Genomic DNA, 23,766 nt, shown 5'->3' with positions numbered 1-23,766 from the left:
TTAAAAGGAGGGGATTGCTAGTTTTGCTACTGCAAGATCAGGAACTTTGTTTTACATCACCAAACTTTGCAGACTTTCTTCTCACATCTTTGTGAAATTCAGCCAATTAAGCCATCTTTATGTTACTTGTTTCTGTTTTTCTTTCTTTTTTTTTAATAACAAGACATAAACTAGGATATTTTCGTAAATAACTATCACATGATAGCCTGATCCAAGAATAATTTCTCCTCACTGAGTTTCTTGGGACAAATAAACTATGACACCTTCTAAAAGACAGTGTGAAAGAAAAATCCTGCATGGGTTGCAGAGGTAAGGAAAGGCTATTTAAAGATAAACTAACACATATGGTGTTGTTTCACTGATATTTTTTTCACAGTGTTGCTGAGAATGACCAGCATTTTACCAGAGTATGTCAGAGTAGCAAAATAAAAAAAATGTAGTGTAAGAAGCAGACTTTGCATTTGGAATAAACAGTAGTTTTGCTTTGCATAACATTATGAATTTTATTATGTGGACCAAAGTGGGGAGCAGAAAAGCTGTCAGTTACAGATTGAAGTAACATATTGTGCAATTATCTTACATCCATAATCTAAGCATCTGTCATGGGAACGTATACACAATCGTGAGAGTGTATAACAGTACAGTCCATAATTATATTACAGTTTTTCCTCAGTTGATTTTATACATTTCTCCAAACTATAGTCAATGCTCTCCAAACAATTAAAAAAAAAGCCACCGACAATTATTATGTCTATGGAGAGTCCTCATAAGGATAGCCGCACCAACATGTGTGTGTGTGTGTGTGTGTGTGTGTGTGTGTGTGTGTGTGTGTGTGTGTGTGTGTGTGTGTTTGTGTATAAAAGAAAGAAAGAAAGAAAGAAAGAAACAGAAAATGTTTTTAATTTGTTAAAAGTTTGTTCATCCAGTCATGAAAGTATAACATCCTGCAGTTTTGTACAGTATGTACTTAGCAGAGTGAATATTATTTTAGATACAGAAACCTGGTCTAGAAATGAGTTGATGCCAATGAAATAAAACAACAGCTGGGCATATTATGGGACTGTAGAGGTTCTAAACAAGAAGGCTTTACAAAAGTCTGACCAGTGGGAGGAAATTACAGGAACTTGCAACATTTACTGTAATACATTATATCCCTTTGAATAACTTAGTGGTAAATGGCAGTCTACTATGCTCTCAAATACTTATTATAATAATGATAATGGTCAGTGATTTTGAATTTTAATTATTATACATCTGTGAAACCAAAAAGAAGATATGAGTGAAAAGTTCAGGAAAAGATGCTGCAAGGTTGCCACTGTATGAAGACGTGAACTAATGAGGTATGGTCTGGTGGAAAGAAAAGCTTTCAGTTTATACTGAAACTGAAGGTATTATGGAAAGCAACTCAAGGAAAAAGCTTCAGAATGTTAAACTCATAAAAAAATATGTGCCATTTTCCAAGGAATTCATGCAACCCTTAGCATGTGGTGTTTTATTGTAAAAACTGACTTGGCTGGGTAGAGATAAATGCTATAACATGTTCCACACTCATGATCTCTCTCAGTCTCAACATCACCACCTTTTCAAGCCTGAAACACCTGCATAGAGAATAGCAATGTTCCAGTTAGATACAATGCTGGCAGTCCAAGATTAAAACTATAAGAACTATTTGGACCACATACAGTAGGTATATGTCTTCAGTGTACTGTAAATACTAATAGTTATCTCAAATAGTAAAAAAATAAATAAAATAATAATAAAATAAAATAGATAAGTGTTCTTTGAACAGTCTTTCATTTACAAAGGACAAAGAAAAGTCAGCAGTGGGGTTGATTCCTATTCTCAATATTATCTTTTTTACATATCAGAGGTTTTGATATGATTTATATGAAGTTATGATTTTTTGATAGCAGGAGTATCAAATGTTTCTTTTGTGTTATGACTGATATAAAAATAATGATCGCCACCTGAGACGCTAAGTAATTAGACTGACATTTGTTATATCGAAATTCCTCTCAAACATGCTGACACAGTAATTCAGCTGATTTGTTCCCTGTCTCCATTGCTTGTATGCCTTATATTTACATACTTTAACATCTCATGACAGATGTAGTGAGGCTGTCTTGTATTAAACATTTTCCATTAAGCCACTTTTAGACCATTCAAAGTCAAATGTAAATTTTTTAACAGCTTGGGGGAAAACAGAATGTGTGCGTTTCTGAATTAGTTAAGCGGTGGCATGTTACTGCCTCTTCAGAGAGATCGAAGCTAACTGATAAAAATTATGCTGAATCCTCAGAGCTCTACTGAATAGCCAGAGTGCTGTGTGAGAAAGTGTTTTGGCGTTTTGCTTTGCAGGATTGCATTTTATGATGGTTAAACACAATTTTTGCCATACATTTGAAGGATTCACTTCCAGAATTCTTTAATAAATTACATATTTCTCGTTATTAGAGGGTACTATTACCTTAATTTCTGTGAAATGTGGGAATGTTTCAGTAAAGTAAGTATAAGATGTGTCTAAATGGTTAGTTTATTTGGAATTGCAGTCACAGATTGTTTTTTCAGCACCATGGACAGGTCCACAGCTCTGAGCAGATTCAAAATATTCACTCTGATTTTATGGCTGTGGCTTTCGGTACACTAATTTCTTAATTTTAGTGATTAGTAATTTAGCTGATGCATTTTTTTCTAATAGACTTACATATACTTATTATATTATAAGTCCTTAAGAGTTCCCCTTCAGTAACCTGGGGTTTGGGATCTTTATCAAGGGTACAATGATGATAGTTCATCACCCCTTGCAGAGTTTGAACAACCTTTCAGAGACCACCACAGATCTTTAATACCACACAAAGTAAGTAAAAACTGAGAAGATTATCAAGACCCTCTAGGTGGAAGCAGTTTTCACTTGCTGTATTGCATATTTCAATACCATTTATCATAGTAGTACTATACTTCTTTGAAGTAGGCCTACCTTAGGATACAATGTAAATACCATAGTATACTCAAATAGGGTAATCACACAGTACCATGGTACTGTATTACTATCTGATGCCATCACTGAACCATGGTATCCTAATGCTACAGAACTTTTTAAAGGGGCTTTACTCTCAAACTGATAAAACATACAAATGAATTACTATACAGTATAGTGTTTGGACTAGGGTTACAAGTACTTCAAAATAATAATTTATTTAAGAAGACTTAATGTAAATCATTTTTGGCTGATTGTCTCTTTTTCTCTGTAAGGATGAGCTGGAGATGGGTGATAAGTGGGCTAACAGACTTATTTTTGATCTGATCCCAAGAATTATCAAGGCCAATATTGCAATTAATTTAATACTGCACTTGTATTAATTTTACATTCATTTTTGAGGATGAAATGGGTAAGGCCTAACTACAGCCATTTAACATTAGTAAGCCATAAAACATTGAGAGCCATCATTGTTGACATTGTTGATATTAAATAAGCAGCCTCCTGTTTTTGTTTATCCTTTTAAAGGGATTTTCTGGTTTAATACAAGTTAAGCTCCATCGTACTTGGATGCATGTGATGGAGCATTGTCCTGCATAAAGATCATGGGCTTCTTGAATGCTGAGGACTTCTTCCTGTACCACTGCTTGAAGAAAGTACTTTCCAGAAACTGGCAGTAGGTTTGAGAGTTGAGTTTCAGTCCATCTTCAACTCGAAAAGGTCCAACTACCTAATCCTTAATGATAGCAGCCCATACCAGTACCCCTCCTCCACCTTGCTGGCACCTGACTCGAAGTGGTGCCCTGTATCCATTAGTGATCCAGCCACGGGCCCATCTATCTGGTCCATCAAGAGTCACTCTCATTTCATTTGTCCATAAAACCTTTGAAAAATCTGTCTTCATGTATTTCTTTGCTTAATCTTGACACTTCAACTTGTGAATATATTCAGTGGTGGTCGTGTTTCAGCCTTCTTGACCTTGGCCATGTCTCTGAACACTTGAAACCTTGTATTTCTGGACACTCCAGGTAGGTTGCAGTTCTGGAATATGGTAGCATTGAAGGATGATGGGTTCCTGGTAGCTTCACATTTAATTCTTCTCAAGTCTTTTGCAGTTAATTTGTGCCTTTTCTTCTCCATGCGTTTTTTGTGCCCTAGTTGACTATTCGCAACAAAATGATTGATTGTCCGGTGGTCACGCCTCAATAGTTTAGCTATTTCAAGATTGTTGCATCCATCTGAAAGGCATTTTACAATATTTGCCTTTTCAGTGTCAGTTAAATCTCTTTTTTGGCACATTTTACCTGAGGTAATGAAGCTGCCTAATAATTATGCACACCTTGATAATAAGGTGTTAGTCACTTTCGCCACACTCTCCCTCATTACACAAATACATACCATCTGAAAATGATTGAATCCAATAAGCATTCAAGTTTATATGGTTTGGAGTTGGAAAATGTGCATGGAAATAATGATAAGATCAGAATACTCATTTGCCTAATAATTGGGCACGCAGTATATAAAAGCTGTTTTATTCTACATGGAGAGGGTACGCACATGGGGGCTGCCATGTCAGAATCACATAACCAGCCGAATACTACTTGCTTAATCTCAGTAACCGTCGTGTTATTTGACACTTTTCACTCATTGATTGAAGTAATTATGGCTTATTGTGAATACCACATTTCTACATTGGCATCTGAAACTAAAAACTATTGTTTTTAAACTATGCTGCATCCAAGCTGCTAGGTGTCAGTGTAAGTCCAAGATGACACAAAGACAAAAGTTATCCAGTGCACCTTTAAAAAAAGCAAAAATCTGGGTTACATTTACACTTTCATTGGAGGTGAATGGGGGCCAAATGTTAAAATACTCACTGTTTCAAAAGTATAGCCACAAGACGTAAACAACATGCATGTTAACATGATTTTAGTGTGATAACATGGCTTACTAACCTTTCCTGTGTGAAATTATAGCCAATTTTACAAATTCATTGCCATGACGATTGCCCTAAAACCCTAAAATGTCTGTAAAAATGAAATGAAATTATGATATAAACAACTTTATGGTTCAAATAATACTTGAGTTGAACAGAAGAATGAATGTAAGTGCTTTTATAAAATGATAAGCATTTACTTCCATTGTAAGTGCCTCACTATTACCTCGATTTTGGCTTTTTTCTTTTTCTTTTTTTCTTTTTTTTTTTTTTTTTTTTTTAATGAAAAGGAGGGACGAGTCAAAATTATTTTTTGAGGTAATCAACATTATGCCAGAAATGCTGCTTATTGAGCTTAACTTATCTTGAACCCGGAATATTCCTTTAACAATGACAGAAAATGAGCATCGTTTAGCACATTTTTATTTAAACTGACATAAAAATATAGGTATTATACTGTATATATTATAGTAAATGTAACATCGTTCGTCGTTGTTTGGTGGAGCAAGATGACGCTTCTTTTCTCCAGCTAGTACTGTTCTGATGTGATGTGAGAAAACATACTATAACATCATGTGATAAAACGTCAGAAGTAGCCTTTCCATATTTAAAGATCGATCCGCCCATTCCTGAGACATTGCTGTAAGTGACGAGAGTGTAACGTGTACCACTCAATCGCTTGGTCTTACTAACGTTGAGTGCATGAGCAAACATGGCTAAGGGAATCTCTTCATGAAGTACACATGAACACTTTCAAGTTGCTTTTAAGTCAAGTTGTTTTTTGAACGTCAAGGGAGCACCAGTTTATCAAAATACTAGATATGAACGCAATTTTTTAGAGGGGGAAGTTCGTAGAAGAGCCACTTCGTGTGATTGTTTCATAGAAGAGGCGCGCGTCTGCAACAAGAACATAGTTCGATGGGATTCAACGATGTTGTTCACTGAAGATATGAGAAGGTCATGGTCGCTGGGGAATGTGAGGAGATACATAAAGTCTTGAGGGAAGAGTACTGTCTGTTATCTCACCAAAAACATCACCTCAGAAACATGAGAGATTGTTTCATGTGGAACTTAGCTAAAGTGATTCTGCTCTGGACATTAGCTGATGCTCAGGTAAGACGATTTGAGACATGGTCAAAGGAAAAACACAAACTTTTAAAGACTTAGTATTGAATATACATAAATTAAGGCGCGTTAATCTTATTTGATGACCAAAAATGGCAACTGAACTTGACAAATCACCGTACATTTTCGTTGTTTGGAAAAGAGCAGCTTTTGGAAGTTGCATTCATAATCCACTCAAAAAATCTGTTTATCTCTAGCTGAAACCACTTAACCTAAGTATGGGCGTCTTAAGTTTATTTTTTGAAAGATGTTATGTGCATAAAAGCTGTACTGCCATTCCCCTAATTCTAAGACTTTAAATGCAAGAGTGGAGGATTTAATAATAGCTTTGGGTGTTTCACAACACTTACAAAGCTCCATAATTAAATCCTTTTTACACTTTATACTAATTAGACTTAATAGAGTTGCTGCTGCATATTTGGAATACATAGAATATGCATGCATGTCTTTTTAAGCTTTCAGTTATAATTGTGTTGTTGACACATTGTTGACACTTTTGTTCAATGACCAATTAATGCAGTCTCTCTAATAAGCACATCTAGACCTTTGCTGAGCTTTAAATAGACAGTGAATGCACACTTGTTGTCTTCATGAATTCTAATGAACCAAAGAAAGTGTGAGTAGTTTTGCTGGATGATTCACAATTTGTTGTCTTTTATGCTTTCTACAGTGTCATAAGCAATCTGTTACAGTATTATACTGTGTTGACACTGTAGTCAGTCTGAACATGTTGTGTTCCTTACAATGTCATCCACTGTACAGTAAAAGTCATTCAAGAACTGCATGAACTCAAAATCCTATGGGAAATCTGTAGGTTTATTTTTTTATTTTTTTAATGAATGTCTTTTATGAAAAATAAAGTTATACTGCAGCATGACACTGACACAGTGGGCACAAGGGAGGCACACTGAGAATATAGAAGTACAGTTAGTTCTGAGCCTCTGATCTTCATCATTTGCCTTTGCAAGTAGTTTGCTCCTGTTAACTAGCACCAAAAATACCTGGAAATTATTTACACTACATTGCAACTTACTGTAACAAGTAAGTTATGGCTCTGGAAAAAATTAAGAGACCACTGCAAAATTATCAGTTTCTCTGGATTTACTGTATGTGTTTGAGTAAAATGAACATTTTTGTTTTATTCTATAAAGTACTGACAACATTTCTCCAAAATTCCAAATTAAAATATTGTCATTTAGAGCATTTATTTGCAGAAATTGACAACAAAGATGCAGTGTTTTCAGACCTTGAATAATGCAAAGAAACAACTTCATATTCATTTTAAACAACACAATAATAACATTTTAACAGGAAGAGTTCAGAAATCAATATTTGGTGGAATAACCCTGATTTTCAATCAAAGCTACCAGTCTTTCACACTGCTGTTGGGTGACTTATGCCACTCCTGGTGAAAAATTTCAAGCAGCTTGGCTTTGTTTGATGGCTTGTGGCCATCCATCTTCCTCTTGATCACATTCCAGAGGTTTTCAATGGGGTTCATGTCTGGAGATTGGGCTTGCCATGACAGGGTCTTGATCCGGTGGCCCTCCATCCACACCTTGATTGACCTGGCTGTGTGGCATGGAGCATTGTCCTGCTGGAAAAACAATCCTCAGAGTTGGGGAACATTGTCAGAGCAGAAAGAAGCAAGTTTTCTTCCGGGATAACCTTGTACATGGCTTGATTCATGCATACTTCACAAAGATGAATCTGCCCGATTCCAGCCTTGCTGAAGCACCCCCATATCATCACCGATCCATACAGACACAGTGGGTGCGAGACACTGAGGCTTCAGGTCTCCGTCTAACCATTAGATGACCAGGTGGAGGATTGGTGATGATCTGGGTTTGCTTTAGCAAGGCTGGAATCAGGTAGATTCGTCTTTGTGAAGGACGCATGAATCAAGCCACGTACAGGGTTATCCTGGAAGAAAACTATGATTGAAAATCAGGGTTATTCCACCAAATATTGATTTCTGAACTCTTCCTGTTAAAACGTTAGTATTGTGTTGCTTAAAAATGAATATGAACTTGTTTTCTTTGCATTATTTGAGGTCTGAAAACACTGCATCTTTTTTTGCTTGTCATTTTCTGCAAATAAATGATCTAAATGACAAAATCTTTATTTGGAATTTGGGAGAAATGTTGTCAGTACTTTATAGAATAAAACAAAAATGTTCATTTTACTCAAACACATACCTATAAAAAGTAAACCCAGAGAAACTGATAATTTTGCAGTGGTCTGTTAATTTTTTTTCCAGAGCTTTATACAGTATGGATGGATGGATGGATGGATGGATAGATAGACTAAAACGTTTTCTAATTTAATTGGTTTTATTCAAGTAAAATATTGTTTTAAACATCTGATCAACCTGACTACAGTAGGTTTCAGGAATGAAAGTAATTTTTAAGGGTCAGATCAAGTACAAATTGCACATTTACACTTTTACAGTCTACGGTTTACTCTCAAACAAGTCTTGCTATCACATGGAAATCAGCTCTTATGAGAATGTGTGATCCATTGGTTTTGACTGCAATACTGATACAAGTTTTGCCTACATTTGAGCTTTTTAAAGATTAAAAAATAAAATTGATGTCCTAGCAACAATAATTGGGCACCTTATCACTCTAATTTTGGATTGCATGAGAGTTGTATGGTTTATTTTTTGTCACATCTGCTATATACAGACAAGACAAATCTTTCACTTGCCACGATGTCATAATTTTCATACCGGTGTGTATCTGCGTTCAAAACCGGTTATAACGGTAATACCGTTAGTTGGACACTTAGTGGTGCTATGGTGTAATTTTCGTTGCTCATTGGCCTACACAATAATACAAGGCAGCTTGATTTCAAACGTTTAATTTATTATTCATTTTAACTAAATGAAAATGAAACTGCAAAAATAAAGTACAATCAGATAAATTGTGTGTTGTTCAACAAACCTCAACCAACACGACACACAGCAAACATAGGCTACAAAACGAACATGCTAAACAATAAATATGTATAGTAGTAACGGAATTTCTATTTATTTATTTATTTATTTATTTTTGTCAAGAAAGAGCATGTCCACCTTTTCAGGCTTGAGCAGTGATCTATTAATCCACTTAATTCCGCGCCGTTTCAGACGCGGTGCTTGTTGCGCAAATGCACAAATATGTTTTGCCACGTTTGCCAGCAGTGGGTAACGCGGCTCGTTGGCTTTCCACGGGATGTCACTCTTTTATGGGAATCATACATTTGTTCATTCCGATAATGGTCTTCTTGGCGCCGAACGCGCCCTTCAACTAAAACAACGCAAGACGCAACAAGCAGAATGCAGGTGTATGGAGGCGCGTTTTGAAGTTATTTTTAAACTAACAAGCTGTCAGGTGTTAAAAAGGTCCAACTAGAACATAATTACATTGAAAAACAGCACTGACGGATGCAAGTACGCTATCGTTGCGAACAGCCCCAACAAATAGGCCTAATGGAAAAAACTACTACCAGGGAGAGAGAAAAAAAAAATTATATCCACGTTTCCTTCTAATAAACACTACCTTTCACAAAAGAACGAATCAATGGAGCAAGTAGGCTATTTTTTCTGTTAAGGGTTTTCTTCCATGTAATGAATGCCTTTTATATACAGTTGTGCTCAAAAGTTTGCATACCCTTGGAGAATTGGTAATATATGTACCATTTTTAAAGAAAACATGAGTGAGCAGGCAAAACACATTTCTTTTATTTCTTATGGGATTCATATTCAACTGTAGGTTATAACAGAATGGCACAATCATAAAACAAACCATGGCAACAAAGAAAAAATGAAATTACCCCTGTTCAAAATTCTGCATACCCTTAGTTCTTAATACTGTGTATTGCCCCCTTTAGCATCAATGACAGCGTGCAGTCTTTTGTAATAGTTGTCTATGAGGCCCCAAATTCTTGCAGGTGGTATAGCTGCCCATTCGTCTTGGCAAAATGCCTCCAGGTCATGCAAAGTCTTTGGTCGTTTTGCATGAACCGCACGTTTGAGATCTCCCCAGAGTGGCTCGATGATTTTAAGGTCAGGAGACTGTGATGGCCACTACAGAACCTTCACCTTTTTCTGCTGTAACCACTGGAGGGTCAACTTGGCCTTGTGCTTAGGGTCACTGTCATGCTGGAAAGTCCAAGAGCGTCCCATGCGCAGCTTTCATGCAGAAGAATGCAAATTGTCTGCCAGTATTTTCTGATAACATGCTGCATACGTCTTGCCATCAATTCTCACAAGATTCCCCGTGCCTTTAGAGCTCACACATCCCCAAAACATCAGTGAGCCACCACCATGCTTCACAGTGGGGATGGTATTCTTTTCACTATAGGCCTTGTTGACCCCTCTCCAAACATAGAGCTAATGGTTGTGACCATAAAGCTCTATTTTGGTCTCGTCACTCCAAATTACAGTGTGCCAGAAGCTCTGAGGCGTGTCAAGGTGTTATCGGGCATATTGTAACCGGGCTTTTTTGTGGCATTGGCGTAGTAAAGGCTTCTTTCTAGCAACTCGACCATGCAGCTCATTTTTGTTCAAGTATCGTCGTATTGTGCTCCTTGAAACAACCACACTGTCTTTTTCCAGAGCAGCCTGTATTTCTCCTGAAGTTAACTGTGGATTTTTCTTTGTATCCCGAACAATTTTTCTGGCAGTTGTGGCTGAAATCTTTTGTGGTCTACCTGACCTTGGCTTGGTATCGAGAGATACCCGAATTTTCCACTTCTTAATAAGTGATTGAACAGTACTGACTGGCATTTTCAAGGCTTTGGATATCTTTTTATATCTTTTTCCATCTTTATAAAGTTCCATTACCTGTTACGCAGGTCTTTTGACAGTTCTTTTCTGCTCCCCATGGCTCAGTATCTAGCCTGCTCAGTGCATCCACGTGAGAGCTAACAAACTCATTGACTATTTATACACAGACACTAGTTGCAATTTAAAAAGCCACAGGTCTGGGAAATTAACCTTTAATTGCCATTTAAACCTGTGTGTGTCACCTTGTGTGTCTGTAACCAGGCCAAACATTCAAGGGTATGTAAACTTTTGATCAGGGCCATTTGGGTGATTTCTGTTATCATTATGATTTAAAAAGGAGCCAAACAACTATGTGATATTAAATGGCTTCATATGATCACTACCCTTAAATAAAAGACATTTGCATGATCAGTCATATTTTCAAAATCAATGCCAAAATTTCACAATTTCTGCCAGGGTATGCAAACTGTTGAGCACAACTGTATATATATATATATATATATATATATATATATATATATGAGAGAGAGAGAGAGAGAGAGAGAGAGAGAGAGAGAGAGAGAGAGAGAGAGAGAAAAGGCTTTACATGCATGTGGTGTCCCTTGTCAAAAATTCCTAAAGGATTGGAATTGGAATTTCTATCATAATTTGGAACCATTCCTATAAGATCTTAAAGGGACTATTTCTTATAGGATCACACATGAAAAATTTAATAAGAGTCTAATAGAAATTCATGTCCTGTAGGACCAGTTCTATGGGATGTCTTTTTTTCTAAAGGATTTTTAAAATGGAATTGAGTCTAATTGGATTTCTATGCAGAAACTTTTATGGGAATTCAATAAGTCTTTTAAAAATCTTAATGTTGCCCTTTTCCACGTGAAATAGATCTGTCCCTAAAGAAATGTATACTTAAACAGATGAATTATGTTAAAATGATGTACACTTACATGAGATGTAGACTCCAGTCATACCAGTGTTCTAGAAAAGGGTGTTTTATTGTACATTGAACAGATAACCCACTCGTGGTGGCTGCCATTTTGAGATCACAAAACCTGCAGTGTCTTGCAGTTGGAGTAAGTGAAGTCAATGAATACAAACTTAAGACAAACTTAAAAATGGAGGCAGATTACTAAGGGACTGATAATGGATTCTTGAAGTGTAAATGACAAATCAAAAAATGTGTATTGTTCTAATTGTTTCTTTATTGTCATAACTTTATCCTTTCAATTTTCATTACTTTTTAACTTTTATTACTTACTATAAGTTTTACTACTTTATTCATTACAGGCTTTTAACAAAAAGAGAACTATAAAGAGCATGCATAAAGAAATGCACTATATTGCATAACAGTAAATACAATGTTGAACAAATTTTAAAAAGCTCAATTCTGACACATTCATTCTGGTGTCTTTTGAACAGCTTGCATTCATTCACATGGGAGATGGCTTTCTTGATGAGCATCACTTCAACGTTGAATGTATTTTTGATGTTGCCTGTAAGTCAAAAGAATAAAGAGCAAATAACAATCCATAAAGAATGATGAGGGACGGGTAGGCCATCCCCGTGTTCACATCAGAGCCCTATATATTGCAGTGCTGTGCCTATAAAACTAGCTATAAATAACTTGTAACTGCTTAAGTCTTAGGCCTGTTTCACACCACATACATAAGCACCATGTTCAGTGTTGGGAGTAATGCGTTACAAAAGTAACACAATTAATGTATTGCTTTTTGCTGTAACGCAGTAATATAACGCATTACTAATAACATTTTGGTAATAATATACCTGTTACAATCTCAGTAACGTGTGTTACAATGCATTTTAACCCGAAATTAAGTGGTGTTTTGTTTTTTAAGATTCACCATCACTGCGAAACATTTAGGCACCAGAGAAAAAAAATCTGAGTAAAAGAGTAACGTTATTTCCTGTTGCTGGAATTCGATGTTTGAGATGATGACTGCAGAGACTGATTCTACATTTGCGAGATGGACATACTCCCATTATTTTCAGTTCGTCAGAGACAAAGATAAGAACATTATAGTCTATGTAATGATAATGATAATCTATGTGCGACACTGAGGGAACTCTCTACATAGAGAAATAGCACTAGTAACTTAAAGAACCACCTGGACCGTTGCCACGCTAACACTAAGTTAACCGAGAGAGCTGCAGGCGCAGAGAAGAGAAAGAATGCTGAGGATGAGAGCGCAGGCAAGACAAAGCAACAGAAATTAAGTTTCTCTCGGTCTGTCATGCTGCTTGAACCCCGAGAAGTGAAGACTCGTGGCAGAGAATGTTGTTGAAGACATGCTGCCTCTATCAACAGTAGAATCACTGGCTTTTAGAAAGCTTGTCAGCAAAATCCCTGTCAACACCAGCAATGACAAGGTAAGCTAATGTTGCCATTAAGACTGGTTCAGTATTAGGTCACTGGTCCATGCTGATGCTATCTACTGTGTTATTATTACAAACACCAACCTAAACAGCGACATAACATTAATGTATATACCTGTATCCAAATATAATTGTACATTTTTTTAAAAGCAGTCAATGCTCGTGTCTGATTCACTGTTTGTTCAGGGGCGTGCAACGGGACACTGTCGCATGGAGCAAGCGCATGTAAAGAGTTATCACTCCTTTTTCTCTGTTTCATTTGACTGAAAACTGTTTGCAAGAATAATGTCGTCTATGAGAATACTGCAAATGATCTCCGATCATCTCATGAGGTGCTGTGAGTTTAGTTTGCTTTATTTCCACGGAGCAGTTCACTCTTACGCATTGTGAACGCAACTCTGCAGGTTCAGTAATATATACAGGGATCTTTTTATTAAAGAAACAAAGACGAAAGTGATTAAATCATAAAGAAATACAAGACACGTTCACTTTGAACCTAAAATATAGTTTTATTTTCTTTAGGCAGCTTTAAATGTATTACCAAAACACAAACACATTCGATAATAACACACATTTGACAGCATTTTTTGGGAATACAAGGGAATTTGTTAGGCTTATTTATTATGATAATTTTTTATTAAAATAATCTTTACATTTATAATTGTCTTTAGTTCTTAATTTGTATACTGTTAGTCGTTTTTCACCTGTTGCCACATACTGATACTTGCGTGATGGCAAATGGGGCTGTTGGAGACGGTAAATGTTTGGATTTGGGGAGGTGGTTATATATAAGATTTTTTAATGACTTTGTTATTATAATTGCTTTTTTCATTTCGTTTAAAGTGCAATTTGAATTTAGAAATGTCTTTTAAGTTTTTGGTGTTTCAATAAATTAATAAAATTTTTAAGCAAAATCAATAAAGCAAAAATATTCACCGACCTTGGGGGTTGACCATATAATCGGATATCGCGATATTTTAAATGCGATTATCATTAAAATATTTTTTTTTTTACATATCACCCAGCCCAAAAGGGAAGTTAAATATTTCATGAACAATTGTAAAATGAAGTAATTTTATGGAGACCTGCACAAACACGTGTACTCAATTCCATATTGCAACATGTTACCTATTAATTTTTGCATATTTGTTTGTTTTTGTGTTTTTGAGTAGTCTATGGACAATATAAACATTTTATTTTACGTTGTTTTTGAAAATAGTAAATTATTCGTTTCTGCGATGGCTCTTTCATATCTTCGTAGTTCTATTTATTTTACCAGCCTTGTTTGGCTGCATGCTACCTCTGTTGTATATTTGGCAGTAACAGGTTTCCTGTTTAGACTTTATTTTTTATTTTCAATTTTCCTGTGTGTGTGTTTAGCCAAGCTTACATTTTTTTGTGAAGTTGGACTGAAATGACTGAGCTGTATTTCCTATGAGGTGTAATAGGCCCAAGCACTTTTACTTTATTTTTTGTATTCTTGCAAAATGTGGCTAGCCCCACAGAGCCATTAACTATAGGTCTAGCTATAAGTGATTTAAATTTTACCAGCCTTTATTTGGTAGCCTGTATTTTAGCCATTGTTTGGCAAATAGCAGGGCTCCTCTGTTTGGCCTGCGTTTTATTTCTTAGCAATTGTAGGCTATATATTTACAGTATCTCTATCATAATTTACCAGATTTTGATCCTTTGTCTGCTTGTGTGATTCTAACAGTGATTGTTACTTATTGTATTGCACCATGAGCCTTCACTGTGCCTATTATATTAAGTTGTTAATAGCCTTAGAGGCCTACACAGTCATTATGCTATACCACATTGCCCTCCGCTGGATGTATAATGAGCTGCAATAAACTCAATTTTAGCATTTTAGAATGCCAAGTCATACTTTCACGGTTATTTTGGTGAAAGTAACTCAAAGGTAACGCAAAAGTAGTGTAAAACATTACAATTCAGAGACAGTAATATTGTAATATAACTAATTACTCTCAAATGACAGTAACTAGTAATCTATAATGTATTACATTTTGGAAGTAACTTGCCCAACACTGACCATGTTAAGTGGCATTGCAGCGTAACTGCAGCAGCAGGCTTGCATTCTGCTTTCACATTGACAGTGGTTTTGTGGCTCTATTCTCTACTTTCTTGAACAGCCAGTGGCTAGGGCCATAACAGCTGCCTACATTCGCTTGCCTGTTATCCTTTTCTGGTCTCACTGAAAACCATTTTAGACACTGCACACACATCGCGAACCAGAGGTGTTTGAAATGTAAGATAGAGTTAAATATAAGAGCAGGTTCAACATGTGCTGTTGTTGGATTAGCACAAAAAATTTATTTTTCAAGGAAATATTTGTATAGAAGACCCACAAATTACAGAAGAAAGTCTGTGCACAGTGCCCAGTCATGCCTTATTTCATACTTATGCATGAGCTTATTTAGATGCAAGAATTTTAATAAATTATTTCATCACAGGAAAGCAACAACAATACAAAATCTTTTATTTATATTAACAAGAATTTTTGTAGCAGTGTTTAAGTATTTGACACTACACCCTGTCTACTTCGGGCGCATCAGTTGATGTGACGCAACGCACCATAACGGCTTGAGGCTGTTTTTAATGGACGTGTCGAAGTGAACATTCCAAACCGTTTATTTGTCTTGTTGGCAGGAGTAGCGCCAGTGCATGCAGTGCAAAATGGAACAGGACACCCATTTACTGTTGGCGTGACGCAATGTGCAGCAACAGACACTTCCTGTGTAAACAGCATCATTGATTATAATAAAACCTATTTGTTTTTGATGTGATGCGATGCAAGCGACCAGTGTAGACAGGGTGTTAGAGGTTTGTGCAAAACAACAATTTGTAATTTATAGTATACTAGCAAATAAAATGTAAAACAAAGTGAATTCTGCAAACAACAACAGGCTTTCAGGGAACTTCTGCGTTCTGGAAAAAGGTTGCTACAGAAAGTAAAGTGATTTCTGGGTTACTACATTGAGTATTTCCTTTAATAATGATCAGAAATTCTAAAAATAATTCTTGGGAGTGAGTTATTTAGAACTTTTACAAATTTTATCGTTGATAAATCTTATTCTACATGAGGAGGGGGAACCACTGTAACACTCAAATGACAATTAATCTACATTAACAGAACCTAAAACCCTAAAGTGTAGCTATAAACTCCTTAAAGGAATAGTTTATCAGATTTTTGTCCAGTCATTTTTTTTACTCACCCTAATGTTGTTCGTTCCAAACTTGTATGACTTTCTTTCAGGGAACACAAAGGACAGGTAAGAAAAATCTTCACACAGCTTTTCGTCATATAATGAAAGTGAATTGTGACTCCAAGCTCTGGGGGAGTAAATGATTTGGAATGACATGATATAATTTCTATTTATTTCTTTTAATTTAATTACACAATGTTAAACATAATAAGCTAGGGAAAAATGTGTAATACTTTCTTCAAATAAAATACAGTATGTTAAAAAGCTATGCATTAATGAGTATGTTGGAGTTTCATAGTATTTTATAGTATGCATGACATAGTTTTGTTGCAGGAAATGTGTAACTTTCTTTCAAGCACAGTGTAATCATAGAATGAACTTACTTTGTCTTGCCTATGTGGTTGAATATTTGGAAGAATTTGACTCTTATCCTGCTGACCTTATTTGCAGTGACTGGTTTAATGACACACTGTACATAAAAGAGAAAGAACAACAAATATAATCCATATTATCATTGCCACTGCATACATCAACAGCCTAACCTACCTCAATGTCCTCACTGCTCTCTGAACCTGAGAAGGTTCTGGGGTGTTTCTGGCACTGCCCCCTCCCTTATGCACCATCCTTTTTTGGCCTTTTTCCTGTTGGACTGGCTGTTCTATACACTATAAAGCTGTTTCAGCATTTCAGATCTGAAAACACCTCCTGGTGTTATTAAAGAAATTGTTCACCCAAAAATGATAATTCTCTCACCATTTAATCATCCTTATGCTGTCTCAAGCTCGTATGACTTTCTTCCGCGGAACATAACCGATGATATTTTAAAGGAGATCTGTCTGTTTGTCCATACAGTGCAAGTGAATGGTGCCCAGACTCCTCAGCGATCATGATTTCAAGCTTGATTACACTTCCCAGTGCTTGACGCGTGCACAGGGCGCTATATGGCACTGTAGTAAGTGTAATCATCAGCTTGAAATCATGATCGCCAAAGAGACTGCTGAAGTCAAGATTTATAGTGAAATATTCGTTACTTTTTTGTCTGTTCTCACCCAAAATCGATTGGATTGTTTCAAAAGGCATGGATTAAACCACTGGAGTCATATGAATTATTAACTTTATGCTGTATTTATGTGCTTTGTGGAGCTTGAAAGTGTTGGTCACCATTTACTTGCATTGTATGGACAAACAGACATCATATCGGCATTAAAATATCTTCATTTTTGTTCCTCAAAAGAAAGAACGTCATTCAAGTTTGAGAGGGCATAAGGTGAGTAAAAGTTAAGAGAATTACCATTTTTGGGTTCATTTTTCCTTTAAATAATAATTAACATGATATGTACAGTATACAAATTCATAATTAATTTTAACCCTGCATTATGCACACTACACTACATTGCACACTTACCAATGTTTACAATATTTGCTGGGCTGGTTTCCTCTTTGTAAGACACATTGCATATACTCGTTTCATGGTGGCTGTTTAAAATGTTTGTTCAGAGCACATCTCATGTTGAGGGATACTCAATCCACTAGATCAACATGAGCTTCATTTTCTTAATAGGATTTGTAAAAAAGAAAAAAATAATGATGGTAAACAGTAATTTACAATATTAGCCTAATTCTGGGCAATTAATGCATTACTCACTCATACAGAAAAGCGCCCAGGTGACTGAGATGTTCATGAGGTGCATAAGAGAAGGTGTATAGATGAAGTTACTGTTTACAAACAAACGCTCCACCCCACCCCTTCCGGGTTCTTTTGGTAGCCCAGAAAAGAACTGCTGTCTATGGGCGCTTAGCTCAAATTGTGCTGAAACTGCCCAAAAAGTACTGTTTGTGGGGTTGAAAAACCCCATTTCCCACAGATTATTGGAGATTAGGGATTCTTTAAATTTCCACCAGATCGCTGTATCAGGAAGAATACCGGATTTTACATAAATTATGATAATTCACGGGTGTGTTAAACGTGTATTCATCTACATGTTACATGTCTGACATAATCATACAGGCTCATTGAACCAAGTTTAAACTTGTTTTGCTTATAATTCAGAAAAGAACCCACATACTTTCTTCACTGTAAACCATAGATATTCCTTTATATTAACTTTTATTAACATTAAAATATTTTTTTACATTCTATATAGCTTAAAAGATTATTAAAACTGCAGCGCTGTCTATTTCCACCATTGAAATCTGCAGCTCGAAAGAACCAGGAAGCGGGGTTTCCTGCGATGTGACAGAGTAATTTCAAACATCTAGTCAGAGGAGTTATGTTGATATGACAGTTATTTCAGCAGTCGACACAATAATGTTTAGAACATGGCAATGAACCCTTTTCTGTTTGTGTTGTAAGTGTCTGACAAAGTTTAACCTATAAACAGTATATCTGTAATTACTAAATACAAAAAACAAACATGATTATTGACGTGATAAAGATGTTACAGTTCAAACAGACAAGCTGTTTACTGAAAATAAATGATATTTTACACACATTTACACATAAATGTTAAGATTGTGTGAAATGAGTTGATACTTACATATTGTTTGTTTTGTTTGCCACTTATCTTCGGAGTCTCTTCCAGTCTCGTCTCCATCGACAGTTACAAGTGAGAAGAACACACGCGCGAGTCAAATGATCCCGTCTACAGTGTGTGGTGCACGCGCTCCTATTATAGCAATTCATTTCCAAATTATTAATTTTATTTTTATTGTTTGTTGTTGTGGAAATAATAATAATAATCATGTAAGATCCTTGCACATATACTGGTGGCCAAAAGTTTGGAATAATGTACAGATTTTGCTCTTATGGAAAGAAATTGGTACTTTTATTCACCAAAGTGGCATTCAACTGATCACAATGTATAGTCAGGACATTAATAACATGAAAAATTACTATTACGATTTGAAAAAAAACTTAAACTACTTCAAAAAGTTCTCATCAAAAAATCCTCCACATGCAACAATGACAGCTTTGCAGATCCTTGGCATTCTAGCTGTCAGTTTGTCCAGATACTCAGGTGACATTTCACCCCACACTTCCTGTAGCACTTGCCATAGATGTGACTGTCTTGTCGGACACTTCTCATGCACCTTACAGTCTAGCTGATCCCACAAATGCTCATTGGGGTTAAGATCCATAACATTCTTTTCCAATTATCTGTTGTCCAACATCTGTGTTTCTTTGCCCACTCTAACCTTTTCTTTTTGTTTTTCTGTTTCAAAAGTGGATTTTTCAGCTGTGTTTGATATAATGGCAAGTGATTTTCTTGTACCAAATTAGCAATTTAGCATGATTACTCAAGGATAAGGTGTTGGAGTGATGGCTGCTGGAAATGGGGCCTGTCTAGATTTGATCAAAAATGACTTTTTTCAAATAGTGATGGTGCTGTTTTTCACATCAGTAATGTCCTGACTATACTTTGTGATCAGTTGAATGCCACCTTTGTAAATTAAAGTACCAATTTCCTTCCGAAACAGCAAAATCTGTACATTATTCCAAACTTTTGGCTGCCAGTGAACATTTAATTGCACATTCCGTAATCCATCCTTTGAGATTAATTTAGGAAAAAGTTAATGTTACAATACAATGGCTTGGTAGGGTAGAGCTGTTAGCAAATTGACGTGGTATTGTCAGGACAGTGTTGCAATGACAAAGTTTCATGTCAATGCGATCCCTTTTGGTTTCTTGCAAATTCAAAAGGCTGGCAACCAAAATGTCCTCCATAGTAACATTGTATATCACTTAATTCTGTGTGCCACAAGGATAAATAATTGGTTTTGTAATAAACAAAATTTTGTATATAACAAATTATAAATAATTTATAGCATCCCGACAATTATAGATCGGTGATTCCAACCTAAATCTTATTGATCACATACTGCAGTTCCCAATAGGAATTTTTAATGATTGCCAATAGGATAAAATGCCCCTATAGCACTCAATAAGAACTGAAAGAAAATCCTTTATGATTTTAAAACTCCCATAGCTCCCTTTGCAATTTCCTATAAATGTCCATTAGCATGACATTATTCCAATTCAATACAAGTACGGTTCCATTAAAAATTTCACACTGTCCAATAGGATTCTAAAAATCAAACAAGATCCTACAGGATAAACCAATATTCTAATAGGATATTTTGATTAGGGGTAATATACAGTTTGCAGTTTTTCCTCACAGTCCTCATTTGAGTCTCTCTCCATCTTCCATCATGAATATGTTTTTACTGGTGTTTTGGAATCACAGTGATGGGAAACAATTATAATGCACTATTTTTGACTAAATATTTGACGAAATTCTCCTGCTTTTGATGGAAACGTGACAGTAGACATGCACAGAGTGGCGTTGATCTCACTTGATCCAACCCCCCCGCCCCCCCCACAGCCGCTTCGGTCATGTAGCGTCCGTGTTATCCCACACAACTCACCAATAGTTGAACCTGATGCGAGTATGCAGCTGGATGCATCTCCAACTCACGCTGAACTTGTTCTCTCAATTGAAAATAGCCTTTGGCCTTCACTAAGTACAATTGAAAGAGAAAATTCTGTCATAAAGGAATAGTTCACCCAAAAATGAAAAATGTTCCCCAGATGTGTGTCTTTACTTCTTCAGTAGAACCAAAATGAAGATTTTTATTATCACATTTCAGCTCTGTATGTCCATACAATGCAAGTGAATGGGTGCCACCAGGCTGCTGGCTATTTAATGGTCCAAAAGTCATATTTAGGCAGCATAAAATTAATCCACATGACTCCAGTCGATCAATTAATGTCTTCTGAAGCAAATCGATAGGTTTGTGAAAGAAAGGTGGATCAATCATGAGAACATTTTCAATTTTGGTTGAACTATTCCCTGTAATGTGAATATGAAGGATCAGGGGCAGACTGGGAAGAAAATTCGGCCCGGGATTTTACATAGAAACTGGCCCAAAAGTTTGCTGTCATTTCTGCACATCACCGCCCCCTCCACATATAGCAGCACTGTTTTGTGGCGCGTTCTGCATAACGCGGCGGCCCATGCGGCCCCATTTCGCGGCCGGCCCACCGGGAAAAGTCCTGGTTCTCATAATGGCCAGTCTGCCACTGTGAAGGATGCAGTGTTGTATTAAGTATCCATTTGTCATGCTTGAGTAAAAGTAAAGATACCTTCATGGAAATTGACTCAAGTAAAAGTTAAAGTAGCTCATGAGAAAATGACTTAAGTAAAAGTATTAAAGTAACTGATATTAAATTTACTTAAGTATCAAAAGTACAGGTAAATTACATAAATTACGGAACAGTTCATTAAACCCATGGCAACTTATTTGATTGGTGGTGCTCATCATTTACTCGCCCTCATGCCATCCCAGATGTGTATGACTTTCTATCTTCTGCAGAACACAAACAAAGATTTTAGATGAATATTTCAGCTCTAGAAGTTAATTCAATGCAAGCGAATGGTGGCCAGACATTTCAAGCTACAAAAAGCACATTAAAGGAGTATAAAGTTATCCATAATACTATAGTGGTTAAATCCATGTCTTCTGAAGCGATTCAGTTAGTTTTGGGTGAAAACAAACCAAACTGTAACTCATTTTCACTGTATATCTTGCTATTGCAATCTCTAGGCACGATCATGATTTTAAGCTTGATTTCACTTTCTAGTGCTTGATGCATGCGCAGAGCCCTAGATGGCGATATAGGAAGTGTAATCGATCTTGAAATCCTGATCGCCAAGAAGACTGCTATTGTCAAAATTTATAGTCGAAAAAGGAGTTATATTTTGGTCTATTCTCACCCAAAAAACTATTTGATCCATTCAGAAAACATTGATGAAACCACTGGAGTCTTATGGATTACTCTTATGCTGCATTTATGTGCTTTTTGGAGCTTTAAAGCTCTGGCCAATATTCACTTACATTGAACAGACCTACATAACAGCAATATTCTTCTGAAAATCTTTTTTTGTTTGTGTTCTGCGGAAAAAAAAGTAAAGTCATACACATCTTAAATCGAATGAGGGTGAGAAACTTATGAGACAATTTTCATTTTTAAACGAACCATCCCTTTAATGGCGCATTCAAGTCACATCAGAATGATCATATTTATGGGATTATGGGGCCAATAAGCAACCACCCAGAACACCCTGGCAACTGAATAGCAATGTGCTGAAACACAGTTAAAACAACTTAACAGCATAGCAACAACCTGACAACCACCTAGAACACCCTGTCAACTGCAAATCAATGTGCAAAAAACACAGAAAACAACTTAGCAACAGCATAGTAACAACCTGGCAACCACATACTGTAGCAATGCGCCAAAACACACAGCAGAGATCACCTTGATAACTGCATAGCATGCCCTAGCAACCATCCAGAAAACCCTAGTTATCACATACTGTAGCATAAATGTGCTACAAAGCAAACACTTTAGCAACCACCAGAAAACTAATTTTGCTTCAGCAAAGACCATTCACATCTTAAAATATAAAAATAAATATTGTTGGACATTTTCATGAATGCTGGTAATTATTCATACACATCATATCTTGTTTAAATGTCAAATGTAAATGCATGTGATTGACTTTTATATTAACAGGTCTCCGGAAAGGCAGGAGACTGATCGCACATAACTTCATTTTTTCACAAATTTCATAATGTTTAAGCCTAAACGTATCAATTTAATTAGTCGAAAAAAATAAATAAAAATAAACCCACATGAGCGGTTTCTTGTCTTCCCCAGAGGAGACAGACGACGGAACACGTAATATGGCGCGCGCTTCGCTTGTGATTTTGATTCAGATTCGTGATTCGCAAAACAATCATTCAGACCGCTTTTTTAATCTTTTTGTTCAGTTCAAAAGAATCAAATTTAAAAGATTTGTCTCAAATGATTCAACGAATCACACATCACTATCGCCGATCTGCATGCATTTTTGCACGTACTGCTGTTATTTATTTTAATTTTTGTAGGTGTTCAGTCGCAAAAGTAAAGAAAGTGTCTGGAGAAATTTATCAGAGTAAAAGTATCAATTTTCTCTTCAAAATGTAGTATTGTGAAAGTCTAAAGGAATATTTATACTGTAATATATATTAAAAAACTGTACTTATGTACAGTAACGTAGTATTTGTACTTCGTTACTATAAACCTCTGGAAGGATGAACTTACTTGTTAACCAAATCATGCTTTACTGAAGAATGTCACAATAGCAGATTTTCAACAGTACAGTTTTCAACCATAAACTGTGCTTGAAGATATTCTGAGCAGCCTGAAATCATGGATTGTAAAAATTAGACGTAACCTTAAGGCCTGTTCACACCAAGTCTGTTGGTCATTCCGAATGAGCTTTTGAATGGGAAC

At 36.1% G+C, this 23,766-nt stretch overlaps 1 protein-coding gene and 1 long non-coding RNA gene across 2 annotated transcripts in view; one reads left to right on the top strand and one right to left on the bottom strand.

Annotated features, from left to right (window-relative positions):
• The first annotated feature begins 5,567 nt into the window (after positions 1 to 5,567).
• The window catches only part of pth2ra (parathyroid hormone 2 receptor a), a 95,899-nt gene continuing 77,700 nt past the window's right edge, over positions 5,568 to 23,766 (top strand). Inside the window, exon 1 of the mRNA XM_051708728.1 lies at positions 5,568 to 6,026. Coding sequence (XP_051564688.1) covers positions 5,874 to 6,026 — 153 coding nt within the window. The 5' untranslated portion in view covers positions 5,568 to 5,873. The remainder of the gene's footprint in view (positions 6,027 to 23,766) is intronic.
• LOC127447158 (uncharacterized) lies at positions 11,807 to 17,006 on the bottom strand. Its single transcript, XR_007898342.1, has 4 exons — positions 16,974 to 17,006; positions 16,811 to 16,896; positions 16,437 to 16,554; positions 11,807 to 12,302 (listed from the first exon to the last, which is right to left on the bottom strand). It is a non-coding gene; the product is annotated as an uncharacterized LOC127447158 (long non-coding RNA).

The sequence above is a fragment of the Myxocyprinus asiaticus genome, chromosome 10 (genome assembly GCF_019703515.2).
Source record: "Myxocyprinus asiaticus isolate MX2 ecotype Aquarium Trade chromosome 10, UBuf_Myxa_2, whole genome shotgun sequence".
NCBI classification, from domain to species: Eukaryota; Metazoa; Chordata; class Actinopteri; order Cypriniformes; family Catostomidae; genus Myxocyprinus; species Myxocyprinus asiaticus.
The sequence above is the reverse complement of the archived record's forward strand: the minus strand, read 5'-3'. Positions and strand labels throughout refer to the sequence as shown.